This window comes from Vigna umbellata, chromosome 1 (genome assembly GCF_029865625.1).
Source record: "Vigna umbellata cultivar VRB3 chromosome 1, Vumbellata_1.0, whole genome shotgun sequence".
In the NCBI taxonomy this organism is placed as follows: Eukaryota; Viridiplantae; Streptophyta; class Magnoliopsida; order Fabales; family Fabaceae; genus Vigna; species Vigna umbellata.
In genome coordinates this window covers 4,297,716-4,323,489 of record NC_142165.1, presented here as the reverse complement: position 1 = coordinate 4,323,489, position 25,774 = coordinate 4,297,716, and the positions used below count along the sequence as shown (strand labels likewise).

At 34.0% G+C, this 25,774-nt stretch overlaps 5 protein-coding genes across 5 annotated transcripts; 4 read left to right on the top strand and 1 right to left on the bottom strand.

Annotated features, from left to right (window-relative positions):
• The first annotated feature begins 2,174 nt into the window (after positions 1–2,174).
• LOC148204439 (protein IWS1 homolog 1-like) lies at positions 2,175–3,592 on the top strand. The gene is made up of 6 exons (XM_088107313.1): positions 2,175–2,207; positions 2,306–2,526; positions 2,780–2,903; positions 3,003–3,059; positions 3,133–3,210; positions 3,404–3,592. The coding sequence occupies exons 1-6, from the start codon at positions 2,175–2,177 to the stop codon at positions 3,590–3,592; spliced, it is 702 nt and encodes a 233-aa protein (XP_087963439.1).
• Positions 3,593–8,721: 5,129 nt separating this feature from the next.
• Positions 8,722–15,108, top strand: LOC124820820 (coatomer subunit beta-1-like). Its single transcript, XM_047292594.2, has 4 exons — positions 8,722–10,953; positions 11,235–11,747; positions 13,701–13,786; positions 14,547–15,108. Exons 1-4 carry the CDS (start codon positions 8,905–8,907, stop codon positions 14,749–14,751), a joined length of 2,853 nt encoding a protein of 950 aa, XP_047148550.1. The 5' UTR covers positions 8,722–8,904; the 3' UTR covers positions 14,752–15,108.
• A 1,397-nt stretch (positions 15,109–16,505) lies between these two features.
• Positions 16,506–19,127, top strand: EXO70G2 (exocyst subunit exo70 family protein G2). Its single transcript, XM_047292592.2, has one exon. The coding sequence runs from the start codon at positions 16,989–16,991 to the stop codon at positions 19,011–19,013; it is 2,025 nt and encodes a 674-aa protein (XP_047148548.2). The 5' UTR covers positions 16,506–16,988; the 3' UTR covers positions 19,014–19,127.
• A 346-nt stretch (positions 19,128–19,473) lies between these two features.
• On the bottom strand, positions 19,474–21,159 carry PGR7 (proton gradient regulation 7). Its single transcript, XM_047292596.2, has 5 exons — positions 20,722–21,159; positions 20,561–20,632; positions 20,354–20,458; positions 19,932–20,081; positions 19,474–19,829 (listed from the first exon to the last, which is right to left on the bottom strand). The coding sequence occupies exons 1-5, from the start codon at positions 21,091–21,093 to the stop codon at positions 19,590–19,592; spliced, it is 939 nt and encodes a 312-aa protein (XP_047148552.1). The 5' UTR covers positions 21,094–21,159; the 3' UTR covers positions 19,474–19,589.
• LOC124820821 (WD repeat protein) lies at positions 21,151–25,561 on the top strand. The gene is made up of 8 exons (XM_047292595.2): positions 21,151–21,382; positions 21,474–21,693; positions 21,772–21,834; positions 21,917–22,056; positions 22,492–22,529; positions 22,624–22,669; positions 24,624–24,788; positions 25,050–25,561. The coding sequence occupies exons 1-8, from the start codon at positions 21,271–21,273 to the stop codon at positions 25,223–25,225; spliced, it is 960 nt and encodes a 319-aa protein (XP_047148551.1). The 5' UTR covers positions 21,151–21,270; the 3' UTR covers positions 25,226–25,561.
• The last annotated feature ends 213 nt before the right edge of the window (positions 25,562–25,774 follow it).

Below are 25,774 nucleotides of genomic sequence, written 5' to 3'. Positions count from 1 at the left end.
AAAAATAAAAGAAACCAACAAATTAAATAAATAAATAAAATATAATAATATTACAATTAACACGTATATAAAAATGAAATATAATGGAAATGATTTAATTGAATTGTTTTCATAAAAATTAAAATTTAATTGAAAAAAAACAAATTGAATAACAAAAATAAAAATTAAGACCAAATAAACAATTTAGAAAAAAAATGTTATACTTCTTTAGGTTTAAAAAAACACTATTATAGACATTATTATAGGTAAAAATAATTGAATATAAAAAATTTAGATTTTTACTTTTGACATGTGCCCCAAATAATACGTTTCCTTCTATTTCAACCACAGTGTGAAACAGATACGTTTGAGTTTATAAGAATGTAATATTTTCATGTTCGTATTCTAAGGTCGCTTTTAATCATTGAAATGAAACAAACAATCTCTGTCAACAGTGGGTTTGCTTTTTCAGAACTGGACCGCAATTGTACAGAATTAGTTATTGGACGGAAAAAGCTCCAAAAATAAAAAGGCTTTTGTTTCTTTTATCCATTTTTTAAATATGTTTCCCTTATTATTTTATAGCAACTGTAACAATGAAAATGTTTAAAGTTTGTTATATTACATTATTATTATTATTATTATTATTATTATTATTATTATTATTATTATTATTATTATTATTATTATTATTATTATTAGGGATTGTGGATTATAGATTCTGAAATGTTAGAAGTTAACTTCACTCACACCATTAGAACGAGAAACTTTCTCAATTTTAAATTATGTAATCTCCCACAATATTTTTATGTTGATTTTGAATAAAAAATAATTTAAAAGGTTAATACCTTATTTGGTTCCTAGGTGGACCTATCTTTTTTGGAAGTTCACTATAATCCTATATTTTGTAAAATTGATTCTTGGTCATTTTGACTTACCGTGTTAAAAATCTAACCGTGCAATTGTTTATCTGACCAAAAGTGATTGAGGTGTTTAATTTTGTAATACGAGACACACTAAAGTCAATTAAAGTATAAATTTAAAAAATTAAAGTTAATGATGTGGAAAAAAATTTAACAAATAGTTAAATGAAATACTGGTTGTACCGTTTTGTTACTACTTGTGAAACGGTTTCACCCTCGTCATCACCATAAACCTCCATTGAGTAATTCGTCCTACACCTCTCTTAATTCTTCATGCACCTCCAAATTTACTATATTACCCTTCTGAATAAAACACATTCCAATTTTCCTCGCACCGCACTCCCTCTCTTGCTCTCTGGCGGCGGTTCTATTTCCCTTCTTCTCTCGCCGCTCCTTGTCTTCCTTCTTACGTTGCTGCACCTTTCCCTCTTTCTTTCGCTGTATCTCTCTGTGGTAGACTTAGAAGTATAGTTGGAATTAAAATAAAATTAGGAGATACAGGATGAAGTTTTGAAGGTGCAGGGAGAATTGCTCACCTCCATTCTTTTAACACACTAAAAAAAGCTAAGTAATTAAACATCTTTTTAATCTTAATTTAACTATTCAAACAAAATATTGATTCAATATCATCTTATATTTTCAAAATTACCTTATATTTCATATAATATACAATTTAATATATTTTTAAACTTTTATTAATAAACCATATATATATATAATAATTTTTTATCGATTTTTCTATTAACAATAAGTGAAAAACTGATAATGACATATCTATACAATTTTATTTTTTCTGCATTTGTATACGACTAATATATTTTAATTTATCTATTAGAACATGATATTGACATATTTTTAATATCATCTTTTATTTTCAAATATAATATTTTCAAATTTACCTTATCTTTCAAATCTTTTAAAATTGTCTTATCCTATAGCACAAATATTTTAATATTAAGAAAAAAATAATATCTTTTTAAAATTATCTTATTTATTTAAAGATGAATATTTAAATATTTTAATATTGATAAATTTTAATATTTTCTCAAAATTATTATACCATATTAAGCTTAAAAAATACATTTCATTTTGATTTATTATGATTATATTATTTAAAGGTAGTTAGGATATATTTTCTAAATCTTTTATCTTTAAAAGTCTTATTTAATAAGGTATTTGGCTTAGAGAAGTTTCACTTTAATAAAAAATTCTTTCACTTCAATAAGTAGCTCTGCTTTCAATTTGTGTCCATACATTTCTTCTTGCATGGAGATGACGAATATGATTACTACGAGCAATTATGAGGTATTTTATCATTGATTTGATTTGGAATTGATTTTAGGATTAATGTTTCTTTAAAAGGTTGTTCTTATGCATTTTTGTATGTTAAATGAAATTTCTAGGGAGAACAAGAGGAAAAGGATAAAGAAATCAATGATCTTTTCCAAATAGAAAGAAAAAGGAAAAGAAACGAGAGAAACCCAACTAAAATACCTTTATCAGTCATGAATGTCATGATTGAGTTTAAAGTTGCTGCTCAGGAGGATTGTGATCTTAACAGACAGGGAAAACCTGCCATTAATAAGCTTAAGAAATTGTCTCTTTTTACCGACGTCCTTTCAGAGTATGTGGTTAATTAATCTTTAATTTTAATTTTTAATATTTAATTTATTACAGATCCTTGAGCGTGTAAGAGACTCCTCATTAAAAAAAGTTTATAATTTTTATAAATATAGTAACTATGAAAACTATAAACGTAGGTTTGAGTTCTTTCATGATAAAGAAACTTAATTTTCCAAATCAATAATGTATTTTATAATATGATTATTGAAGTGGGTAGAATAATTCTAATAATTTTTTCACCAATTATTTTGCAGGAAACAACAAGAGTTTTTAGATCATGGATTGCTAACTGTATTAAAGAATTGGCTTGAACCACTTCCCGATGGAAGCTTGCCAAATCTAACTATACGCACAAAAGTTTTGAAGATTTTGAATGATGTATATTGAATCTGTAGCAGTATAATATTTTAGGTTAATTATTATTTTTGTCAAGATTATTTAGAATCTCATTTTGTTTTTGTTTTTGTGGTTGTGCAGATGGACCTAGAGCACCATGATAAAAGGGAACATCTAAAGAATAGTGGCATTGGAAATGTATGATTTCTCTAATCTTATGACTAATTTTTTTTTCTTCATAAAACCTAAAATATTTTTTTTGTGTTGACAGGCAGTCTTGTTTTTATCACAATCCGATGAAGAAATTAATTCAAACAGAAAACTAGCCAATGAACTAATTTACAAGTGGGTAAGTAATACAATATTGAATTTTTACTTTATCGTATACTTTAGATATATGTTTATTTATTTATTTATCCTTTTATTAAAAAATGACATTCACTAACTTATTTTTTGCATAATTAATCTCTTTCCTTTTATTTAATTGTTTCTTTCTTTACAAGAAAAATTATGTTTATGTAAATTCTATCTCTTACTTGCAGTGTCGATCCTTATATCATAATAAAAATACAATTTCGTTTAAAAGATCAGAAACTAAAACACAAGTGACTAAAACACAAGTGAAGAGTCCTGTCTCAGTTCAGCAACGCATAAATAAAAAATGGCAGAAGTTGAAGACATCTAGAAATGAGCAGTTTCAACATGCAAGACCCATGATAAATAATACTTAATATTGTTATCATATTAAAAATATTTTTTATATTAATCTTTTTGTAACTGATTTTAAAAGTTAAATACATGAATGATGACAAAATATATTCAAATGATTTTTTTATTTTTAATTTTTAAATAAAGTACGTCTACTCATCAATATTAAGATTTTTGTAATTGAAACATTGGTCTTGAAAAAAGAATCATGATATATAGTGCACGAAAAATAATAATAGAAAAGATGATAAATATACGAAGACAATGAGGTTGAATTTTAATATCTAATATATAATACAAAAACATTCTTCAAAGAATATAATATTAGTTAAACCTTGAATCTAACTTTATATGAAAAATGTTGTCCCAAAAGAACACCGCTGCATACTTCGATTTAAATTCTATACTTAATTTAATACCTCGTTTGGTCCATAGTTTGGGGTGATCAATGTTTAAAGTGGTTATACCTTTTTTAGCAATTCATTATTATTTCATATTTTGTAAAAACAATTCAAGTTGGTCCTTTTGTCTTACGACGTTAAAAACATAATGATGTAATTATTTTGTGGCCAAAAGTGGATGAGGTGTACAATTTTGCAATGCATTATGTAAATTTTATCAATAAAACTGAATGACCTGGAAAATGTTTAACTAAGGGTTAAATGAAGTTACAAGTAGGTTAAAGTCCATTCATGATTTGGGATTCAAGAATTTTGTGAAAGTGGTCTTCAATCTGGGTTCGTGATTCGTTGGAGGTGAAATTGGAAATATCTTCCCAGCCAGAACTGCAACCTGTTTCAGCATTCATAATCTCCCTTTCTTCATTCGTTTTCCAATTCAACCACAACAAAAGAGAGAAGGAAACATACCGCACCCACCTCCATCTTCTTTTCGTGAGGCCACAACAACACCACCTTCATCCACGACTGCACTTTCCTCGCCTTGTCGTTAGCGTCGAGCCGGACGTGATTGTCGTGCTGCATCTTTTCCAAGGCACGTCGTTGGTCAACAGCTCCACCAACGTTACCATTGACCCTTTTTCTCAATTATTGTTCAACCTTCTTTGTCCTCTTGGAATGGGTTTTTTTTGTTGTGGGTGTGTGAGGTGAAGAAGAAGACAATGATGGGGTGATGGTTGCCAAAATGTTAAGAGAGAGTTGGGGTTTCTGATTTTTTATTAATTGAAAATTGACATTAGGGTTTCTAATTTTGCACATGATTTTGTGAATTGCGAATTGGGATTCTGGTTGTGGAAATTGCAATTGAGGCTTCTGATTTTACACATGATTTTGCACGAACCCTAACCCTTAACTTTTACCCAATAACTTCAACTTTTAACATTTTGCCAAGTCAATTCACCTAACCTTGTCACACAATCAATGAGTGCACAACTCATTCACTTTTGGCCAGGGAGACAATTAAACCGTTAGTGTTTTTAACGCCGTAAGTCAAAAGGACCAACTTGAACTGTTTTTACAAAAAATATGGGACAATAGTGAATTGTCGAAAAATAGTAGGACCACTCTGAATACATCGCCCCAAACTAGGAACCAAATGTTGTATTAAACCTTTTTTAATATGTTTCCCTTATTATTTTATAGCACCTGTAACAATGAAAATGTTCAAAGTTTGTTAAACTGTACCATTACAAAGTCTTTTCGATTTAACAATTTAGAAAATTGATTTGAGTTTCATTATTATAGATTGTGGATTACAAATTCGGGAATGTTAGAGGTTAACTTCACTCACACCATTAAAACAAGAAAATTTCTTAATTTTAAATTATGTAATCTCCAATACTACCTTTTATGTTGTTTTGAATAAAATAATTTAAAAGGTTAATCTATTTATTTGAAGAATTTATAATTTTTATACTAAAATAAATTGTTTGGACAAAGTAATTAGAAATAAATTAAAATTAAATTTTTTTGAAAGATATTTTAAATGAAGAAAATAGAAGGTTGAGTTGATTCGATTTGAGATAAAGAGTAGAGCGTTTTCGTTTTGAGAGGAAGGTCGAGCAAATTCAACTTGACTTGAAGGTCGAGATAAATTGGTTGTTGACCCGATTTGGTTTAGGTCGAATTCTGAGTTGATTCGACCTAAGATGAATGTTGAGATAAGTCACTCTGGATTGAAAGTTGAGATGTTGTTTGTTGGGTTAAAACTCATGATGAGTTAGTTTGGATCAAAAGTCGTGATGAGTTAGCTTAGATCGAATATCATGATGAGTTGGTTTGGATCGAAAGTCAAGACGAATAAGTTCGAGTTGTAAGTCTTGACAACTAGACTTGAATCTAAGGATGTGACAAGTAGGTCTGACCCAATGATTAAGATGGGTTATCCTGAGTCAAAGGTTAAGACGAGTCGCCTCAAGTTATGATTGAGACGAATCAATAGTCAAGACAATTCGTCTCGATACTACGGTTAAGATGACTCGAGATGAGTTAGCCTGAGTCGAAATTTAAGTCAACATAGATTGAATGGTAGAGTCAAATTATGAAAATATTTTTAAAATAAATTTTTGTTTTAAAAACAAAGTAAAATTACTTTATTCAAACAATAATATTAAAATCTAAGATATCTCAATTATTCAATCCAATAATTTAACTATAAATATTTCAAATTTCATATATTTCAATTTTTTAAAATGGTTAAAATTTATACAAAGTTTAAGCTAAGAAATCTATAAGTTGTTTATAGAATAATTGATAAAAAGTTATAATTCTAAATTGAGAAAATGATTTATGAATTTCTTAATTTAAGAATAAAAAATTATTATTCTAAATCATATAATTTAAAATTGATTAATTTTGGATTGTAGATTATGAAACTCATGCTTAATTAAGCATGATATAATTTAAAATTTAAATAAATATCTTTTTAATTAATAGCAATACAATTCATAATAAAACACAGATTTGGTTTCATATTTCTATTTCAATTAAAGATTATATAATTTCTTATATAAAATATTTATCCTTTCAATTGTACAATTCATAATTGAAAATATATCTCGGTTTAATTAAATATTTTATAATTTATAATATATATAACATTACATTTCAATAGTATTAAACTACTTAAGGAATCATCACACATTTAATATTAAAAAAATAATTAACTCAAGAGAACATATAAAATACTATTATAGTTATCTAAAAATTATATGTCAATGCATACACTATTTTTCATGTCAATGCATACACTGACTTTACCACTTCATAAAATATCTTCTTGAAATTCTCTCCAATAACTTTGTTCATTCATAAAAACTATATCATACCATATGAAGCCTACATTCACACTATAAAAAATCTCATTCTAAAACAAATAAGTGTATAATCCAAAGCAAACCACTTTAAACAAAGAAGAAATCAGAGAATAAAACATAAAAACCCACATTAGGGCGTAGACTAACGCATAATGCTAAACCTTCACAACAAGGAACGCTTGACGTTAGAACTTTCACAATTTTTCTTGCCCAACGAATTAACATGAATTTAGTTCCAAACTTGTAGTGATAATTGGCGCTCAGCGACATCTTATCACCACTTAACACCAAACCATTTGCAAAAATGACCACTTAACAGTATAGATTAGCATTCAACGGTCTCAAGCATATATTTTAGATAAATAGTATATTTTAGATAACAAAACTAATTAACTGAAATTCTATCTAGACTTTTAAACTTTTAATATTAAAATAGTCTTAATATTTAGAATATACTATCATTTTTAATAGACTCCTACAGTATAACATATCCGGTTTTAACTAAATATTATATATAATTATAATTAATAACAAACTCAAGTTATTATTTGAAATCGATCGGTCTAAAGATTTATTGATTTCATAATTTGAAAAAAACTTTGAAAAATCAGTACCTGACACCTCCATAATCAATGTTATTATAAAATAATAAGGGTCACTTAAAAAACAAGGAGTGCATAAAGAAATCATGGAGGTGCGGGACGCAAAAGGCCCTTCAGAAGCGGAATAGGAGCCAATAAGAATCTCTTCATTACTAGTATTCCTTTCTGTACCTCTACAGTTACTAACTGAAGAAGCGTGTGGGGTTGAGGGGGGAGGGGTAGAAGAAGAAGACAAAAATAACTTCTTCCCATAAACTGTGTTTCGAAAAGTTCGTTTTGAAATATATTTAATGTACGGGTATTATGAAAAGTTCATTTTATAACATATTATACATGTTCTGAAAATTTTATTTCGGAAATCCTATTTTGAAAAGATTATTTGAGAATGATTATTCTGAAATACATTTCACTCTGTGTTCTGAACACTCTGTTCTGAAAATCTTCTTTTGGAATTTTTTTTTTCAAAAGTTTTGTCCCGTAAATCTTGTTTCATAAATTTCAGAAAACTTTTTCCATAAAATTTTCCAAAATATGTATTTCGAAAATCACTTTTACGGAAGATAAAATGGTTATTTTAAACATTTGAGGGGTGCGTGAAAAACATTGTAAGAGTGACGGAAGTAAAAGCCTTTATTACTAAGCGGTGGCCGATCATTGGCCGCTTCTTCCTGTAGTTCCCTTTTTTTCTTTCTACAACCCCCACTGGCTTGGTGAAATTATAATTGTACCCTTTTCTTCTTCCCATTTGTCCAATTCTGTCCAATCCCTGCACTTCTTCTAGTCCCTACACCTCTAATAGAAGCGGAGCACCTCCAACAGTGGAGGAGCTCCTTCAACAGTGGCGGAGCGCCTCTACGAGAACTGGAATCTCGCAGCTAGCGAAGATATATTTCAAAATTCAAAAATACTTTTCAGTGTATATATATATATATATATATATATATTTTTTTTTTTTTTTGAAATATAATTTTTTTAAATGTATTTCTAGATTTACAATACCTTTTTTAAATCATTCTGAAATATGCATTTGCAATTTTAAGTTTGAAATAATTATACATAACTAAAAAAAATTACAGGATTACTTTTTATCTTTTTATTACAATTTTAATAAGAAATAATTTGAGATTTATGAGTTTTATGAAGGTGCAGTAAGATAAAAGGAGGGTGCAGGAACAAAGAGCCCGAGACAGAAACTGAGTTTAGGCCCACTGAAGGAATGGAAGCCCAAGTAGCGGGCGATAGTTAATTGGATGGTGTTAAAAACTGAAAACGAGCAACGACATTGAAGAGCGTGTTTTTTTCGCGTGTTCGTTCTTTCTTACACTCACTCAGATCCCACAGATCTGCTTGCGCTTGGTCTTCTTGGTGTTGTTCATCTTGGTAATTGCGAAGTTTCTGAGTGATTTGGAATTTGCGAAATCAGATCTGGTCTCAGACAATTGCATTTCATTTCAGAGCAATGGAGAAGTCCTGCACTCTGATTGTCCACTTCGACAAGGGCACGCCGGCGCTGGCCAACGAGATCAAGGAGGCGCTCGAGGCAAACGACGTGGCGGCGAAGATCGATGCGCTGAAGAAGGCGATCATGCTCCTCCTCAACGGCGAAACCATTCCACAGCTCTTCATCACCATCATTCGCTACGTCCTCCCCTCCGAGGACCACACCATCCAAAAGCTCCTCCTCCTCTACCTCGAGATCATCGACAAGACCGATTCCAGAGGCAAAGTTCTCCCTGAGATGATCCTAATCTGCCAGAACCTCCGCAACAACCTTCAACACCCCAACGAGTACATCCGCGGTGTCACCCTCCGCTTCCTCTGCCGCCTCAATGAGTCTGAGATCATCGAGCCTCTCATCCCATCCATCCTCTCCAACCTTGAGCACCGCCACCCCTTCGTCCGCCGCAACGCCGTTCTCGCTATCATGTCCGTCTACAAGCTTCCCCAGGGGGAGCAGCTGCTCGACAGCGCACCGGAGATCGTCGACAAATTCCTCTCCTCCGAACAGGATCCTTCCAGTAAGCGAAACGCGTTTCTTATGCTTTTCTCTTGCGCTCAGGACCGTGCTATCAATTATCTGTTTGCAAACATAGATAGAATTATTGACTGGGGGGAGCAGCTCCAGATGGTGGTGCTGGAGCTGATTAGAAAGGTTTGTCGGAGCAACAAGGGGGAGAAGGGGAAGTATATTAAGATTATTATTGCCCTTTTGAATGCTTCCTCAACTGCTGTTATCTATGAATGTGCTAGCACCCTTGTTTCGCTCTCTTCTGCTCCCACTGCCATTAGGGCTGCTGCTAGCACTTACTGTCAGCTATTGCTTTCTCAGAGTGACAACAATGTTAAGCTCATTGTGCTTGATCGTTTGAACGAGCTCAAGAGTTCCAACAGGGAGATCATGGTGGAGATGGTCATGGATGTCCTTCGGGCTCTTTCCACTCCCAATCATGATATTAGGAGGAAGACCCTCGATATTGCCCTCGAGCTGATAACCCCCAGGAACATTGATGAGGTTGTTATGATGCTTAAAAAAGAGGTAGTTAAGACTCAGAGTGGGGAGCACGAGAAGAACGGGGAATATAGGCAGATGCTGGTCCAGGCTATACATACTTGTGCCATTAAGTTCCCGGAGGTGGCCAGCACTGTTGTGCATCTCTTGATGGACTTCTTGGGGGATACCAATGTCGCTTCTGCCATGGATGTGGTTGTTTTTGTGCGCGAGATCATCGAGACCAACCCCAAGTTGAGGATTTCTATAATCACCAGGCTTTTGGACACTTTCTACCAAATCCGTGCTGCCAGGGTGTGTTCATGTGCGCTCTGGATAATTGGGGAATATTGCCTGTCACTTTCGGAGGTTGAGAGTGGAATTGCAACCATTAAGCAGTGTCTTGGTGATCTTCCGTTTTATACTATTACTGATGAAGGAGATGGTCAGGATTCATCAAAACCCATACAGCAGGTAAACTCCACCACTGTATCTTCTAGGAGGCCTGCCATCCTTGCGGATGGGACCTATGCCACCCAGAGTGCTGCTCTGGAAACAGCCATGTCACCACCTACCCTAGTACAGGGGTCTCTGTCTTCTGTTGGAAACTTGAGATCACTCATTCTCTCGGGTGATTTCTTTCTTGGGGCAGTAGTTGCGTGTACACTCACAAAACTTGTCTTAAGGCTGGAAGAGGTCCAGACTTCAAAAGTTGAAGTTAACAAGGCAACCACACAGGCCTTGTTGATCATTGTTTCAATGCTGCAACTGGGCCAGTCTTCAGCTCTTCCGCATCCAATTGATAATGATTCTTATGACAGGATTGTTCTCTGCATTAGGTTGCTGTGCAATACGGGTGATGAGATAAGGAAGATATGGCTGCAATCTTGCAGACAGAGCTTTGTGAAAATGCTTGCAGATAAGCAGCGTCGTGAGACTGAGGAGATTAAGGCGAAGGCTCAAATCTCTAATGCACAGCCTGATGATCTTATTGATTTTTACCATCTGAAGAGCAGAAAGGTATGGTAGCTGCCTTTATTTTCTCTTCTTTTAAGAAGGTTATAGCTGAATTACTTTTTTATATTATAATCCCTGAGTTCTTCATTTTTCATGATGTTATCATTGTTACATTTATGCAAATATTAAGTTGTGATAAAATGCATTGCAACATTGCAACGTCATTGCAACGTTTGTTACTAGTCAACGTCATTGCAACATTTTTTTAATGTGCGGATATACTAGCTCTTCTGATGTTTCTTCTAATGTACATTCTTTGTATCCTTTTGTTCTAAATTCTTCAGGGTATGAGCCAACTTGAGCTGGAAGATGAAGTTCAAGATGATCTCAAACGTGCTACTGGAGAGTTTACAAAGGATGGAGATGACGCAAATAAGCTCAATCGCATTCTTCAGCTGACTGGATTCAGTGATCCTGTTTATGCTGAAGCATATGTAACAGTGCATCACTATGACATCGTACTTGATGTTACTGTCATCAACCGAACCAAGGAAACTCTTCAGAATCTCTGTTTGGAGTTGGCAACCATGGGTGATCTCAAACTTGTTGAGCGTCCACAAAACTATACTCTGGCTCCAGAATCAAGCAAACAGATTAAGGCCAACATTAAGGTTTCATCAACTGAAACAGGAGTTATATTTGGTAACATAGTTTATGAGACATCTTCTAATGTTCTGGAGAGAACAGTTATTGTTCTAAATGATATCCACATTGATATCATGGATTACATTTCTCCTGCATCTTGTGCTGATGTGGCATTCAGAACTATGTGGGCTGAGTTTGAATGGGAAAACAAGGTACGTATCTTTTCTCTTTCTCTCATATCAAATTCTTTTAACCAAATGGTAAAAAAGCATGGGGCTACTTTTTTTGCCCATAGCAACCCCATTTCCATTATAACAGGTTGTAAGAGAGTTACCTTTCTGGTACTTCTGAGGTTATAGTCATATAATACTCTTTTAACTAGTCATGGAATATTCTTTTAATTAGTTTTGAATGTGTCTTGTCTACAGAATTTTCATTCATGGTTAGCATCTTGACTGTTTAGATAATGATATTTTGATGAAGTTCATTTATTTATATTAATACTTTTCATGGTTATTGTCAATGGTAGTTAGGTTGAAAGTTTGATAAGAACTTTTCTTTGCTGGTTACATTTGGTAATAATAAGATGATACTTTATAAGGAAACACACCATTTGATTAAGCTCCTAGACGTAGGTTACTTGTGAAGGATTTGGATACTTTATTAGAATTTCTATGTTTGATTCTGCATCCTCTCATTGTGCTTAAATGTAACATGCTGAATAATTATATTAATTTCTCTAATGAGTGTGTTACCCTTCCATTATATTCCATTTTAGTATGATTTAGCATGATAATGACACGTGATAACAAATGAGTAGTTTATACTGTTGCTTCTGTAGTTCGGCTCTTGTAGGTGATCTGGGGTGGGGGTTTTGTACTTTCCATTTCATTTTAGTGAGGCGCCATTTTTGAATTTTCTTTAGTTTCTTAGCTTGGGTGGCAACTATAACCTATGATTCTGCTATGTCGAGTATCCCACTGTGAAATGTAATTTAGGATAATTTATACAATTTAGTATAAATTGATATGGATAGGACGGGTATAATATTAAAATATCAAAGAAATTCTTTTAAAAAATATATTCATTCATGGAAAAAGTGTAGTAATATGTATTCACTCTCTAAGTCACAATTAATAAATAGATTGGGGTTAAGTAATTTTTTAACCCTGTAAAATTTCTAGTCCCTAAAAATTGTTTTGTCCATGTTTATTTTTATTTATGGCTATATGGTTATTAGTCCCTGGTAGTGGCTAAAAGTTGGCAACAAAATAGCAAACATCTAAGGACACAGGGAAAATAATTGATGGATAAAATAAATCGTGAGACTAAAATTGAGCAAAATGAAAAGAAGGGCTGAAACTAAAAATCTAAATTTTTATAGGGATCTAAAATTGTTTAACCTTGTAAAATATAACAACTTCAAGCTTAGTGAAACATATCTCTATCCAACACAGCAATATGACACTATAATAAAGCTGTTTTCTTTAAGCCGGACTTACTGAAATGTAACCATACACGATGCAGAAGTTAGACAAAGAAACATTATGTCTAAAAAATGTATGTAAAAGACTTAATATTAAGTAAACATAAACATGAAATATTAAAGGAAATACAATAAGTCAGGTTAACAAAGTGCTATGATGCTTAACACTGTAAACATTGAACGAAAGGAGATGGAGAACGAAGTTTCAGAAGCTGCTTCCTAAAATTTGTAAAGAAGTTAGAATTAGGCGAGTTTCTTTCCAATTTGGATCTGCCTTACCTGATTGGAGGGCGGTCATTGTGTGTCCTATTGGGATAACAGTCATGCAATTCATCCTGAAATGTATAAATCACAGATTTGAGCAATGCTACAGTAATTTTTGGAATCTTCTACATAAGCTGTTATCGTGTGTGAAGGAAGGATGGCTTTGGATTATCTCGTGTCGCCATATGCAGCCAAACTGCTTGAAAGAAAAAAAAACCATAATCACGAGTTCATACTGCACCCACCTCATTCATGTTTCTAAATATACTTATTTATTATACAGATATGATGCCAAAACTGCCATATCTGTGGGTGGTAAGCACAAATGTGATAGGGATTCATGTACTCAGGCAATGTATTTCTGTATTAACTGGATGATATTTATGATTCGCTGTTAATGAATTTTGCGTTTTAGGTTGCTGTAAATACAGTATTACAAGATGAGAGGGAGTTCCTGACCCACATTATCAAGTCTACAAATATGAAGTGCCTGACTCCACCGTAAGTTCTCTGACTCTGTTGAGGCCCTTTTGTAGACATAATTTTACGCACACAATATTATCTCTACCTTAACATACCCGAAGAGGTAAAACTTCTGACAATTTTGCTTTTCCTACGAAGAATGTTTTCAAATTAAATAAATAAGCATGTCTAAAAATTTTGAAATATTTTTCTTGAAAAATTTGCTAATTAATATTTTTTTCAGTCTCTAAACCTTTTAGGATTTCTATTTTTGCTCCTGAACATTTTTTAAACGCATCTAATGCCCTTGTCCTTTTCCATCCTTACTATTAGTCCTTCAACATTTTTCTAAGAACGAAAAGGAAGATACATGACTAAATTAGTCCAAATAAATTCGAACATTGAAAGGATCAGAAGCTTGACTGTTATATCAAACTATCAGTTGCCATAGAGGCCTTTTGAATAAGAAATAATTAATCGTCTTTTGAATCCCGAATTCTTTTATAATTTCTACAAATCCAATTAAAAATTTCTTATTAAGTGTTTGTGTAAGTTGATAGTTTGATTGTGTAAACAGTCAAGCTTGACAGATTTTTTTTTTTTTCAAATGCTGATTTTTTGTGCATCTTCGTTTTGTTGCGCTACTTCTAATCTATATCTTCATATCTGAAACATCAATAATTGTGAGACAGTATTAGGTTCAGCGATTGATGTTACTTACCAGTCGACGTTGCTATTTATATGTTGATTAGATGGGAGGTTCCATATAATAATTTGATCATCATCTCCTGTTATTTAGATCTGCTTTGGAAGGGGAGTGTGGTTTCCTTGCTGCAAACCTTTATGCTAAGAGTGTTTTTGGGGAAGATGCTTTGGTGAATGTGAGCATTGAGAAGCAAGCAGATGGCAAGTTGAGTGGATACATCAGAATAAGAAGTAAAACTCAGGGAATTGCCCTCAGTCTTGGAGATAAGATAACTTTGAAACAGAAGGGAACCGCTTAATAGGAGCAAATGTCCCCTTTTCTATTCTATGCTGTTTCCCAGCTTGTATGTCCATCAACATTGTGTAGCTTCCGGTGGCAGCTCTCACTTCAAGCCAAATTATTGCTTCAAATTATGTACCTTTTGGTGGCTGCCCTCTTTGTTAGTATTAATTTTTTTCCCTTTGAATTTCCAATTTTGTTTGTATTCTTTCTTTGGATCCCATATTTTATTTTTCTACACATGGGGACGGACACCGTATATTGATATGAGAATCATTCTAGTAACTGTTTGTTCTGGTTGACCTTACATACATATGTGCTTATGTCTTAGAATAATAATCATTACTCATAAATTGTAGTTTCTGTCCTTTGTTGATCTTTTTGATACTTTTAGATTCTAGGTTTCCCTTCTTCCCCGGTTTCCTTTCTTTTCTGTTTCATAAATTTTCTTCCTATGTCATGGTTATTTTGTCATTGCCCTCCTTCTGTTTAGAAACTGTAAGTGTATAACATTACGAATGAGTTAAAACTACCTGCTAACCAAGAGTTCGGAGATATATGCCCGTTTGACTCAGTCTCTGTAGAGTTTACTGTAGCACAAATCTGCAACTGCTCAATTCCTTTTTATTTATTTATTTATTATGTTTTGTTTCGTTGTGTCGGAAGATGAAGATATTGACCGGGCCTTGTTACTTTTGGGTACAGGACAACTCAGTAGGATATGCAGACGTTGATTTTCTGTGCTTGAAAAAATAAAAAATGAAAATATGAAAAATCACTAATATACTTTGTATTATTAAAATTGAACCATCATTATCTTGTCGGTTTCTAGGTAACTTGTGGAACTGAAGAATCTCTCTATTTGACCTTCATGATCCCTCTATATTATTATCATTGATTTAATTAATTCTCTTTTTCTCAATAAATTTTAAACAACATTTCTATGACCTTTAAAACTTGCGAGAATAAAAGCCATAAAGTAATGTATCTAGAAAGAGTAAATCAAAGTGACATTTGTAAGTGTAAGCAAGGATAGATAACTTGAAAAAGATTAATTTTGATTAACATTAATAATTTTTCATGCAACAATTATTCATTACTCTCTTTAGGAAATTCATGACAATTTAACTTAAATTGTATCCCATGCTCGAACTTTTTTTATTTAATTTTTTTTCTAGATTATGGTTGTTGATACTTGAAGGTATTCGTGTTAATTACAATCTCTAGTTTAAACAATTATTAAAACAATGGTATTTATCTCAGTAAAATGTAATAATAATAATTATTTTACTATTGAAAACTCGCAATAGTTAATTAAACCTAGTTTTTCTTTCACTTAAAAATCATTGGTGATTCTTATTCTTTACTATATTTTATGTTATTTATCATTAGTGTTTAATTTAAGTCGGGGATACTTGTTAAACAAATATTATTAACTTTTTAATAAATATGTTTACTTTTTACTTTAGTCCAATAAATATTTTTTTTACTTTTTTTGTCGATCCTCCTTATGTTATGTTATTTTATTATTATTATTATTATTATTATTATTATTATTATTATTGCAAAAATGTTATTTTTTTCATTTTAGTCCCTTTAAAAATCTAGAGTAATCAATTAATGTTAGTGGTCAATTTAAAATAAAATGAAAGATTAAGATCAATAGTAAGTTAAACAATGAATCAAACTTTTGACCTGGACCGAGTTGTCTTTGGTAATCAAACTAGTGTACGTGTAAAATAAGAACAACTTGGTCACATGTTTGCTTTATCACTGCGAGATCTGCTTCAAGATTATTACAAGAGAAATTAAACTCGACGATAGCAATTGAGTGCAGAAAAAATAAGAATTCGGTTTTAAGTTTTAGGCTGATCGTTGAGGCAGTTGAAGGAAGAGTTAGAGTAGCTGGTATTGCGTCAAATGAAACATGAAAGCTAGGATTGACTAACACAAAACAAGATGAGGAATGAATAATAAACAATGGCTTGAGAAATTAGTTGTGCATATGGTGCCCTAATTCAAGGAAGTTCTACCACCTGGTGGTTGACATTACAGAGATTTTTTGTATTGTAAGTGAAGTTAGCCTTAACTCCCTTTTACTTTGTTTGTTGAGTTTGGTGAAGAGATGTGAGTGGGACGATGAACAAGAAACCAACAAATATTATCTTTTTCATTGGACCAAACTTTTATGTTTAGTTGTAAATCTAAAAGCCAAACTAGTAATCATTTCGAGTCAGCACTTGATTTGCCATTGATATGGAGAACACGGAGAATCTTGAAGCAGCCAGAAAGTGTTTGACAACTAGTTTGGAAACATCAAGCGCCATTGCCTCTGCACTAGATGAATCTGGGTCGAGATTGGAGCTACTTAACCAGAGATATCTGGCTTTGCAAGCTTCCCTTAGACCCATCTCAATGCAAAAGTGCTCATTTGTCAACATTGAGCACGGTATAGACAGTGTTCTATGTTCTGCTGCTGCACTCCTTAAGGTTCTTGACTCTGTTCATCGGTTGGAGCAATCTCTCTTAACAGATCCCTCTTCTGATCTACACACATATGTCTCAGATACAAAGAAGCTTGAGGAAGCACTGAAGCTTCTTAGTGACAATTGCAGGTTGACAGTTGGCTGGCTGAAAGACATTTATGAGCTCTTTCAAGACAAAGCAATAACCAATGAGCTTTGCTTGTTGAAGGTGAAGACATATCTCAGAATATTGCAAGAATTGCAGGTCAAGGAGGAAGGTGCTCGTCTTGATGAAGGCCTTCTTAGTACTGCTTTTGACAAACTAGAGCTCGAGTTCCACAGGCTTCTGACAGCAAACTCCGTGCCTCTTCCTTTGGTTTCATTGGCATCACCACACACTGGCCAGAAAACCAGTATTGCCAAACATATTTTGCCATTGACAAGTTCTTTGGCAGGGAAGTTGCATTCCATCACACAGAGATTAAATGCTAATGGCAGGCTACACAAGTGTCAATCCATATATGTTGAAGTTCGAGGCATGAATGCTCGGAGAAGTTTGAAGACTTTAGATTTGAGTTACTTGGATATTCCAACAACTGAAATTGAGGCTGTCCAGTCTATAGAGAGTTACATAGACCAATGGGGCTACCATTTGGAGTTGTTTGCTAAGCAACTGCTTGAGATTGAGTGGAGGTTTTCTGCTATTGTCTTTGAGAAAATTGGTCCAGAAGCATGCATGGGGTGTTTTGCAAAGATTGCCATTGAATCAGGAATTTTTTCTTTTATTCGATTTGGAAGGATGGTTACTGAGAGGAAAAATGACCCCTTCAAATTGTTGAACCTGCTGTCGATATTCAGGGTCTTAAATGATCTGAGGCTAAAATTCAACCAACTTTTCAGTGCGAAAGCATGTAAAGAAATTAGAACTGTGATAGAGGATCTTATAAAAAAAGTTGTCAATGGTGCCAATGAGATATTCTGGCAACTTCCAGCACAAGTGAAGTTGCAAAGGCCAACTTCTCCTCCCCCAGATGGCAGCGTTCCCAGGCTGGTGAGCTTTGTGACGGATTACTGCAATCAACTGCTTGGGGATGCTTATAGGCCACATTTGACACATGTTGTGAGATTACATCTTAGTTGGAGAAAGGAAGCCTACGAAGAGGGTATCGTTTTGTGCCAAATGTATAACGCAATTAAGGAGGTTGCGGTTAATTTGGATGCTTGGTCGAAGACCTATGAAGATATCACCCTGTCCTACCTTTTTATGATGAATAATCACTGTCATTTCTGCAATTTGAGGGGTACTGTACTTGGAAATATGATGGGGGATTCTTGGTTAAGAGCACACGAACAATATAGGGACTATTATGCAGCACTTTATTTGAGGAACAGTTGGGGAAAGCTTCTGTCTATTCTTGTAGTACAAAAGGACATACTTTCACCCTCCAGTGCAAGTGTGACATGCCAAGACTTGGCAAAGAGACTAACTGCTTTTAATCTAGCTTTTGAGGAAGGATACAAGAAGCAATCTGATTGGGTAATCTCCGATGAGATCCTACGGGAAAATGTATGCAAGCATTTGACCAAAGGTATTATACCAATCTACAGGGCCTATGTCAAAAACTATTGTTTGACAACTGAAAATGATGCTAAGGTTGACAAACTTATGAAATACTCAGCAGAGAGTTTGGAGAACAAGATTACGTCTCTGTTTCAGACCAAGCAGAGGAAGGGTAGTAGCATTAAACAGGCAGACTTAATTAGTAAAATAAAATATCTCAGTCATCAATTTCGCTCAACTCTAGCAGCTATATGATTTCTTTTCCTTGTACTTGCCAGAATGAATGTTAATGTACTCTATGGTAATGTGTATGTACAAAGTTCCAAACCGTTTGCAAGTAGACCTTCACTGTTACTTGTATGTTATCACTGTTACAGCTTAATTAATTACTTTCAATAAAAATGACTGACTTTGGTAACTATGTTATCTTTTGGCTTTGCAAATTTGGCTGTTCCATCTTTTTCAAAAAAAAGGGTAGACATAGACAAGACTTATTTACTTATTTACATGAATAAATGCTTCTCAAGAAATTAGATATATAAATTTATTTAGCCAGCAAATGTCTGTATACTGCTGGTAAAATAAATGTAACGATTATAGATATATGAGTTTATTAATGAATACGCAAACGCCTATTTTAGTCCATTCGACCTAGATTTGGTCTCAAAATCATGGCCTATTGAGGATATTCAACCTGAGTTTTGAAACACAATGGTAGATGCAATGGAGCAGGCTATTGAATGAAGGTGCGACAAACATTGTCATATTATTCTTTGAAAAACAAGCTAGGATGGATGATGTTTGACAAAGATTGAAGAATTGGTACGTGGGTTACAGCAAAGAGGACCTGACTGGCTTCAACTCTTGAACCTTTGGAAAGTGTGGATGTTGGAAGTTTCTTTCAACCTCCCAAGCGAGTTGTGACATACAATTAAACGTAGACTTGGCACCTTTTTCATCCGTGACTTCTCTAGGGAAGGGAATGCGGACCTCAAACACGCCTCTGTGAGGGGACGACAACCGCATGTCAAAACCCAAGCGATCAACCCATATCATCTTTGCCTCCGAAACCTTCCAAATCCATTCAAAGTCAACACAAGCAATGCGTTTTGGTTTTGGATGACAATATTTAAAAGACAAATAAACATAGATAGAGGAGTGTTGGTGACAAACCAGGAAATCCAAATCAACGTAGACATTGCAGAAGCGAGTAATGTCTTCCATGTTGTTGGTGTTGATCTCAGTTACTAAGTTGTGTGCAGAGTCTCGAAGAGGATCCGGTTGAGCATTGCTGTAATCTGAAGAGGTTACCCAAACACCATCCTACAGTTGCAATGCAAATCATCATTCGCGAGCATAAGAGTCTAAAGGGCTGATGGGAAGATTTCTTCCCAATAGTTAGAATTAAACTATGCAAAGGTTAATTAGTAAAAACTATATCATAACTTCTGTAGAAGATGATTTTAACTTATGGAGAAGTTTATTTGATCTTTCTTCTTATTTTCTTCTGAGAAGTGTTCACGAAGAGAATCACCCAAGCAGGTCTAATTAAGTTCCATTTCAAGGTTAGATCAAGGTTAGGTAATGAGTTCTACCTCCTGAATGTCTTCCAATTGCAGTACCCGATCCACAGCAATAATGTAAATAGAATCTTGATCCACTTCTTCTCCAAACCTCTTCCTCCACACAGAAACAAAACGCTGCATATACACATGCACACAAAGTGATGAACTTTTATTCATGATCATGATCCTGATTTAATTTGACAGGGAACTTAACTAAAACTAGCGAGTTACACTTACCTTTGGATCCTGTGGTTTGGTAAGAGTTCCTTGAACAGTGCATTGAGGAGTGCGCAATCCGAATTGTTCAAACTGATAAACAAACACAGACATGAAAAAAACTTATCGAATAGATAAATTAGCAGTGGGACAGATAGAGAAAGAGATGGAAAATGAGGTACCTGAACATGAAGAGAAGAGGGGATGTTAGTGTTATCACTGGAATTGAAGCAGAACAAGGGAGTACCATGTTCGGGTTCCACCGCGAATCGAACCCCAGTGCCCAGAGGCAAACCCTCTTCGGTCAACGTACATAGCGTCCCCACCTTAGCCAACTCCATCAGGGTTCTCGACACCTCCGCCGGAAACGGCTTCGTTTGGCTCTCACTCTTCACTTCCAATTGGGCCGTCGACGCCGCCGCCACCGAGCATTTTGGGCCTCCATTCCTCCTTCTCAACCAAACAGAGCCACTTCTCTTGGTTGCGCTTGCGGGTGCAAGTTTCACCCGTGGACACGCTGCACCGAATTGCCTCGTTTGAATTTGAAGCAGCATTTCTTCAGATAGATCGCAGACACTCTCAGTGCTAAAGTAGAAAAGCACGTAAAAAGGATAAGAAGAAAGGACCTCAATATGTCGTTTTTCTAGCACAGTAACTAAACGACACTTCGTTTTGGTGCGTTTTTATTTATCCACAAACCCCTGACGCAGCGTGCTGGCGTTTAGATTTTGATGGCAGGAACAGCGGCGACACTCACGTTGACACCACCGAGATGGTGGCGGCAGCATCATCACCCTCCGATTCCTTGTTCCTTTTCCTGCCGAATGCTTCCACGGTCGAGAGGTGCGTTGGTGCATCACTTGACAGTTTTACCTTAAACCCTAAACTGAACTGAAATTAATTGTGTTGAATTAATTTGTATTGCATTTTGTAGGTTTGCGATTGTACAGAAATGGGGTTTTAGGTGCTACTTGTGGGGTTGGTTCTCGAAGCAATCAATTGAATGTGTCACCTTGGGATGATAAACCCTTTCGAATTCTTCCAAGTGGTAAAAAGACTTACTTGGATGAACAAGACGTTGTGACATTCATTGATCCTCCTAAGGGCTTGATTCCTTTGGACCCATCTTCCTATAATCCCTCTGCATACCTATGGTAACTCATACATGCATGCTACAGCTTTAATTCTTATTCTCTCTCAGTTACAGTTACACACCCACTCTGTATGTTCAGGAAAAAGATTGAAGATATTCCTGAGGAAAGGCGACATCGACTACTGCGATTGTTAAAACCTAGGTATTTTCACTCCTTATTTTTCTTTCCTTCTAATGCTTTTGTTCTGCATTTACAGTGCCTAACACTGGAAATTTTTGCGCAGGCTTGTGTCAATGGCTTGGCAGATAGCTGGTACACGGTATGAGGATCCCAAGTTGGTGAAGAAAAGTGCATCTACACTGTTGTCCAGCTCTAACAGTGATGATGTTGTGGTTGAATATTATAACTGCAGAACAAGTGGAGGTTAGTGAACTGATTTGATCATCGTTGTTGTTTGGGAGTTGTCTAGGTTAGATTAAATATCACACAATGAATGAATGCATTTTGTTTCCTATTGCCCCATTCTTTTCTCACGTCCACATGTAGGGATGGACTACTTTGCTTCCTAATACTATGCACAGTTCAATCCTAGTGCTCAAAATCTCTTCCCTCTTCGTATATGTATATGATTTTTCCTACTTCAGTTTACTGGATTCTTAAATACATTTCATTTGAATTAGGAAATGTTTATTTTCCTGTAAATTTGACCTACTTTCTTTCGTGTTCCAATACTAATGCTGCCCTCAACGTGTCTTTTTGTGTTGAAAGTATTTGTCATGGTTTCGTGTGTATTAGTTTTTGAATTTTAGCATCTTGAAGTTTGAAAACTAATGTCAATGTTAAACTTTTGTTACATAGGACCAACGATAATTTCCTGGATAAATTCCTTTACAAAGGTAAATTTATCATCTCCTTATTACCTTTTTGCTCTTGTACACGAAGTAGTTACTGCTTTCATTTGAAGAATTGGCTCTTTTGACACTTTTGAAGGCCATATTTACCTGCAAGGATGGAGAGGCCTACGGGCGAATCATAAGTAAGTTTCTCTGTTTTTGGCATAGAATGGCATGGATACCTTTACACAATTAATAATTTTAGTGAAATATATGCTCGTCAATCTTAAATGTAGTGGCACTTTGTGAAATATGCACATCAAGGTTGTATTGTTAGTCTAATTGTGAATGCACAGTGAAGTCCAACTACATAACATGTGGGTAAAAGAATAATTCAACTATATACTTATATGTTTTACCTGAATACTAGCACATAATCCAAATTTCTGAATCATTGGAAGATGGGCATTTCGTTTTTGTTGTTAGAAAAATTGAAAAAATAAATAGTGACAACATAAGTCTATAATCACTAGTCTGGCCACACTTCGGGCTCATTGGCTAATGTAATAAAATGGGGAAATTTGGAAGAAGAAAGAGAGGAGAACATAGAAGTATAACCATAAATATGACCAAAAGCACCTAAATCAAGAATCCATGAATTTTTGACTTTTCATGGTTTGAGAAATGCAAGTTAATGATAGGACGGACTGGGTAGAAGATTGTGCTTGGTTGCTGGATTGTAATTTAGATATGTATAACCTTATTTTATAATTAAAAATGTTTAACATAACATTATTTGGATAATGTGAATTTAAATTAATTGTAGGTGGAGGTTTGACCTTGGGTTTTTAAATTAGTAAAATTTGAACTAGACGGAATAATCTTGTATTCATTGGTAAATCTCATTTATCTCTACTAGCTACTACAAAAATAATTTAAACTTTTAAAACAAAATAATTACATGAAAACCAAAGGGTACATGAGATATGTTTGTGTATTTATTTATCTTTTGTATTATTCAATTTATTTATATGATATGCGTTCTCTCTTCATTTCATGTTTATTGTTTCTCTTAATAAAAATGATAATTTTTTTCAGAAACATATATAGATAATTTCTCCATGTGGATAGTTCTGTGCTTTGATATAAGTCACGTTCCCTGTTCTATAATGGATCATAAATGTCCAAAATAATATTGTGAGCTTTAGAGGGCAAGGTTCATCACACCTAATACTTCCAGAACAACGACAATATCTCTAAGGAGCCCTGAACCATTATGTTCACAATTTCTGTAACTACTGCTCATTGTAACCCACTATGTTCTATGTTACTTGATTAGTCCCTTTTTGGCAATATTGTAATTGAGATGTGTATTAATAGCAATTTATAATATATATATATATATATATATATATATTGGTGCATATTATTATGACTGTTATTGAATTGTACAACATTCATAAAGCTGCTTTTTGGGTGTATTGAGTGTTATAGGATATAACTTTTCCTTGTAATGCACTATTCCCTTTTTCATATGTATAAAACATAGATCAGTTGAGCATGTAACAGTAACTCAATGATTTTTTATCATATCCAAATTCAAATATTATGTTTATATAGTTTCTTGATTGTTCATATTGTTTAGATAGACTACACTTAGTCACCCACATTTCGCATGCAACAGGTTAGTGATAGAAGTAATTTATTCTTCTTCTCGTACACAATACTTCAAATTGATCCATAATATTGAATTTATACGCTTTTTCTTTTCACCAAGGTTGAAACCGTGAAAATAAGTTTATATATGGATGTCCATCAGTAGATCGAAAAATACTGTACATGTCCATTTTCATAGTTTGTTTACATCTTTACCTGTTTAGTGGTCACTCTGTTGGTTGTTAAATCATGGTTTCTGAGCCTTAATCCTTCAATAATCTGTAATAGACATATACAAGAAGAATGAATTGGTTGTATAATCTTGCTGTTTTTCTTTAAGATGTTGATATAATTGTGATTTAATCAAGGACTCTTGATGAATTCATTTCTGGGGCCTGGTTTTGTTTTTTTCTTTTATGTTTTTGTGATTCATTGTTTTAAGCTTAAATCTTGGTTGTCCTTAATATTAACTTAGATATTTTTAATTCCTCAACTTCACAGGTGGATCACTTTTGGCTGCAGTTGCAGACTCCTTCTCCCCTTTGTATTTTGCGGTGAGACAACTTAAGGAAGTGATGTCAACTGAACAGCCTTGCGATTTAGCATATGAATTTGGGGATGGACTATATGATATCAAAGAGCTCCCATCAGGTTTTCCAAGACCAGGTAGCAACTTATATCTTTGTAAAGAGATAGTCTCAGTTCTGAAAGTACACGTTACATTTTTTAAAGAATTTGTATTGCTTCTATATGTTAAAATTTAAGTTTTTGCGATAGATGTCTGCATGGTGTATTCTTGTTGCATTATTTTCTATATACCTACCTCTTCATTGGTTTGCCCTGTAATACACTAGAAGCAAGCTGGGTGATCATGTCATTTTTCAAAGTCCTCTTATGCCCCAATTTTATTGGCTTTTGTTTATGCAGCTAAGCATCCCTATCCTCTCAACGATCAAATTGTTATGTATGTTCGCCATCTAGGACCTGGGGTCTCAGTTGGGCAAGCATGGCAAGAGGGTACTAAACTGGAGCAAGTCCCACGAAAGCTATGCGGGGAGATTTTAATGGTGAAGAATTACACATCATTACAAGAAAACCAATGAAGATAGTGGTTATGCTCCCTTGGAGTTAAAACGACTCTTCGGTTAACAGTTATTTACATATCAATGATGTGCAAACAGACAAGTTTCTAAGGCATATATGACGGAAGTATGACTCATGTCCACGTTTGCAGTTTTTGTACAGAACTCATTGCAGAAGTAGTCAAGAGAATAGTACGTTAGATGCAATGTCACATGTTTGGCTGAGACAAGGTGAAATGAGAAGTTACTGCTACATTCTCAGCAGAGCAATGTTTAATATCCTCATTCAAACTCAAGATAGCTTGGACTTCATACACATTAAATATTTCGGTTGAAATACTGTTTTCTTTTGTAACATCCAAGCATAGTACGTCCTCACATGTGATGTCGCGTAGAAGAAAAATTGCATTTCCCTTTCCTCAACTAAAAAGTTTTAATTACGGGGTACAACACAATTTTTTTATGTCTGCCTTGAGTTGAATGAGCTATCATATGAATTAAAAACTGTTGATAGATGACTTTTGACTGCTTTATAAATTGTTTCAAGAAACCTCGAGCGAACGTGATTCA

What these genes read in the sequence shown, in the direction of transcription:
- LOC148204439 (XM_088107313.1), top strand. Translation starts at nt 2,175, where the DNA reads ATGACGAATATGATTACTACGAGCAATTATGAG. An exon ending in TTTTGAAGATTTTGAATGAT is followed by an intron (nt 2,904 to 3,002) that starts GTATATTGAATC and finishes GTGGTTGTGCAG; the next exon opens with ATGGACCTAGAGCACCATGA. An exon ending in AGAATAGTGGCATTGGAAAT is followed by an intron (nt 3,060 to 3,132) that starts GTATGATTTCTC and finishes TTGTGTTGACAG; the next exon opens with GCAGTCTTGTTTTTATCACA.
- LOC124820820 (XM_047292594.2), top strand. Translation starts at nt 8,905, where the DNA reads ATGGAGAAGTCCTGCACTCTGATTGTCCACTTCGACAAGGGCACGCCG. An exon ending in ACCATCTGAAGAGCAGAAAG is followed by an intron (nt 10,954 to 11,234) that starts GTATGGTAGCTG and finishes TAAATTCTTCAG; the next exon opens with GGTATGAGCCAACTTGAGCT. An exon ending in AGTTTGAATGGGAAAACAAG is followed by an intron (nt 11,748 to 13,700) that starts GTACGTATCTTT and finishes TTTGCGTTTTAG; the next exon opens with GTTGCTGTAAATACAGTATT.
- EXO70G2 (XM_047292592.2), top strand. Translation starts at nt 16,989, where the DNA reads ATGGAGAACACGGAGAATCTTGAAGCAGCCAGAAAGTGTTTGACAACT.
- LOC124820821 (XM_047292595.2), top strand. Translation starts at nt 21,271, where the DNA reads ATGGCAGGAACAGCGGCGACACTCACGTTGACACCACCGAGATGGTGG. An exon ending in AATGCTTCCACGGTCGAGAG is followed by an intron (nt 21,383 to 21,473) that starts GTGCGTTGGTGC and finishes TGCATTTTGTAG; the next exon opens with GTTTGCGATTGTACAGAAAT. An exon ending in AATCCCTCTGCATACCTATG is followed by an intron (nt 21,694 to 21,771) that starts GTAACTCATACA and finishes CTGTATGTTCAG; the next exon opens with GAAAAAGATTGAAGATATTC.
- PGR7 (XM_047292596.2), bottom strand. Translation starts at nt 21,093, where the DNA reads ATGCTGCTTCAAATTCAAACGAGGCAATTCGGTGCAGCGTGTCCACGG. An exon ending in AATTGGAAGACATTCAGGAG is followed by an intron (nt 20,082 to 20,353) that starts GTAGAACTCATT and finishes TTGCAACTGTAG; the next exon opens with GATGGTGTTTGGGTAACCTC. An exon ending in ACGTTGATTTGGATTTCCTG is followed by an intron (nt 19,830 to 19,931) that starts GTTTGTCACCAA and finishes TGGATTTGGAAG; the next exon opens with GTTTCGGAGGCAAAGATGAT.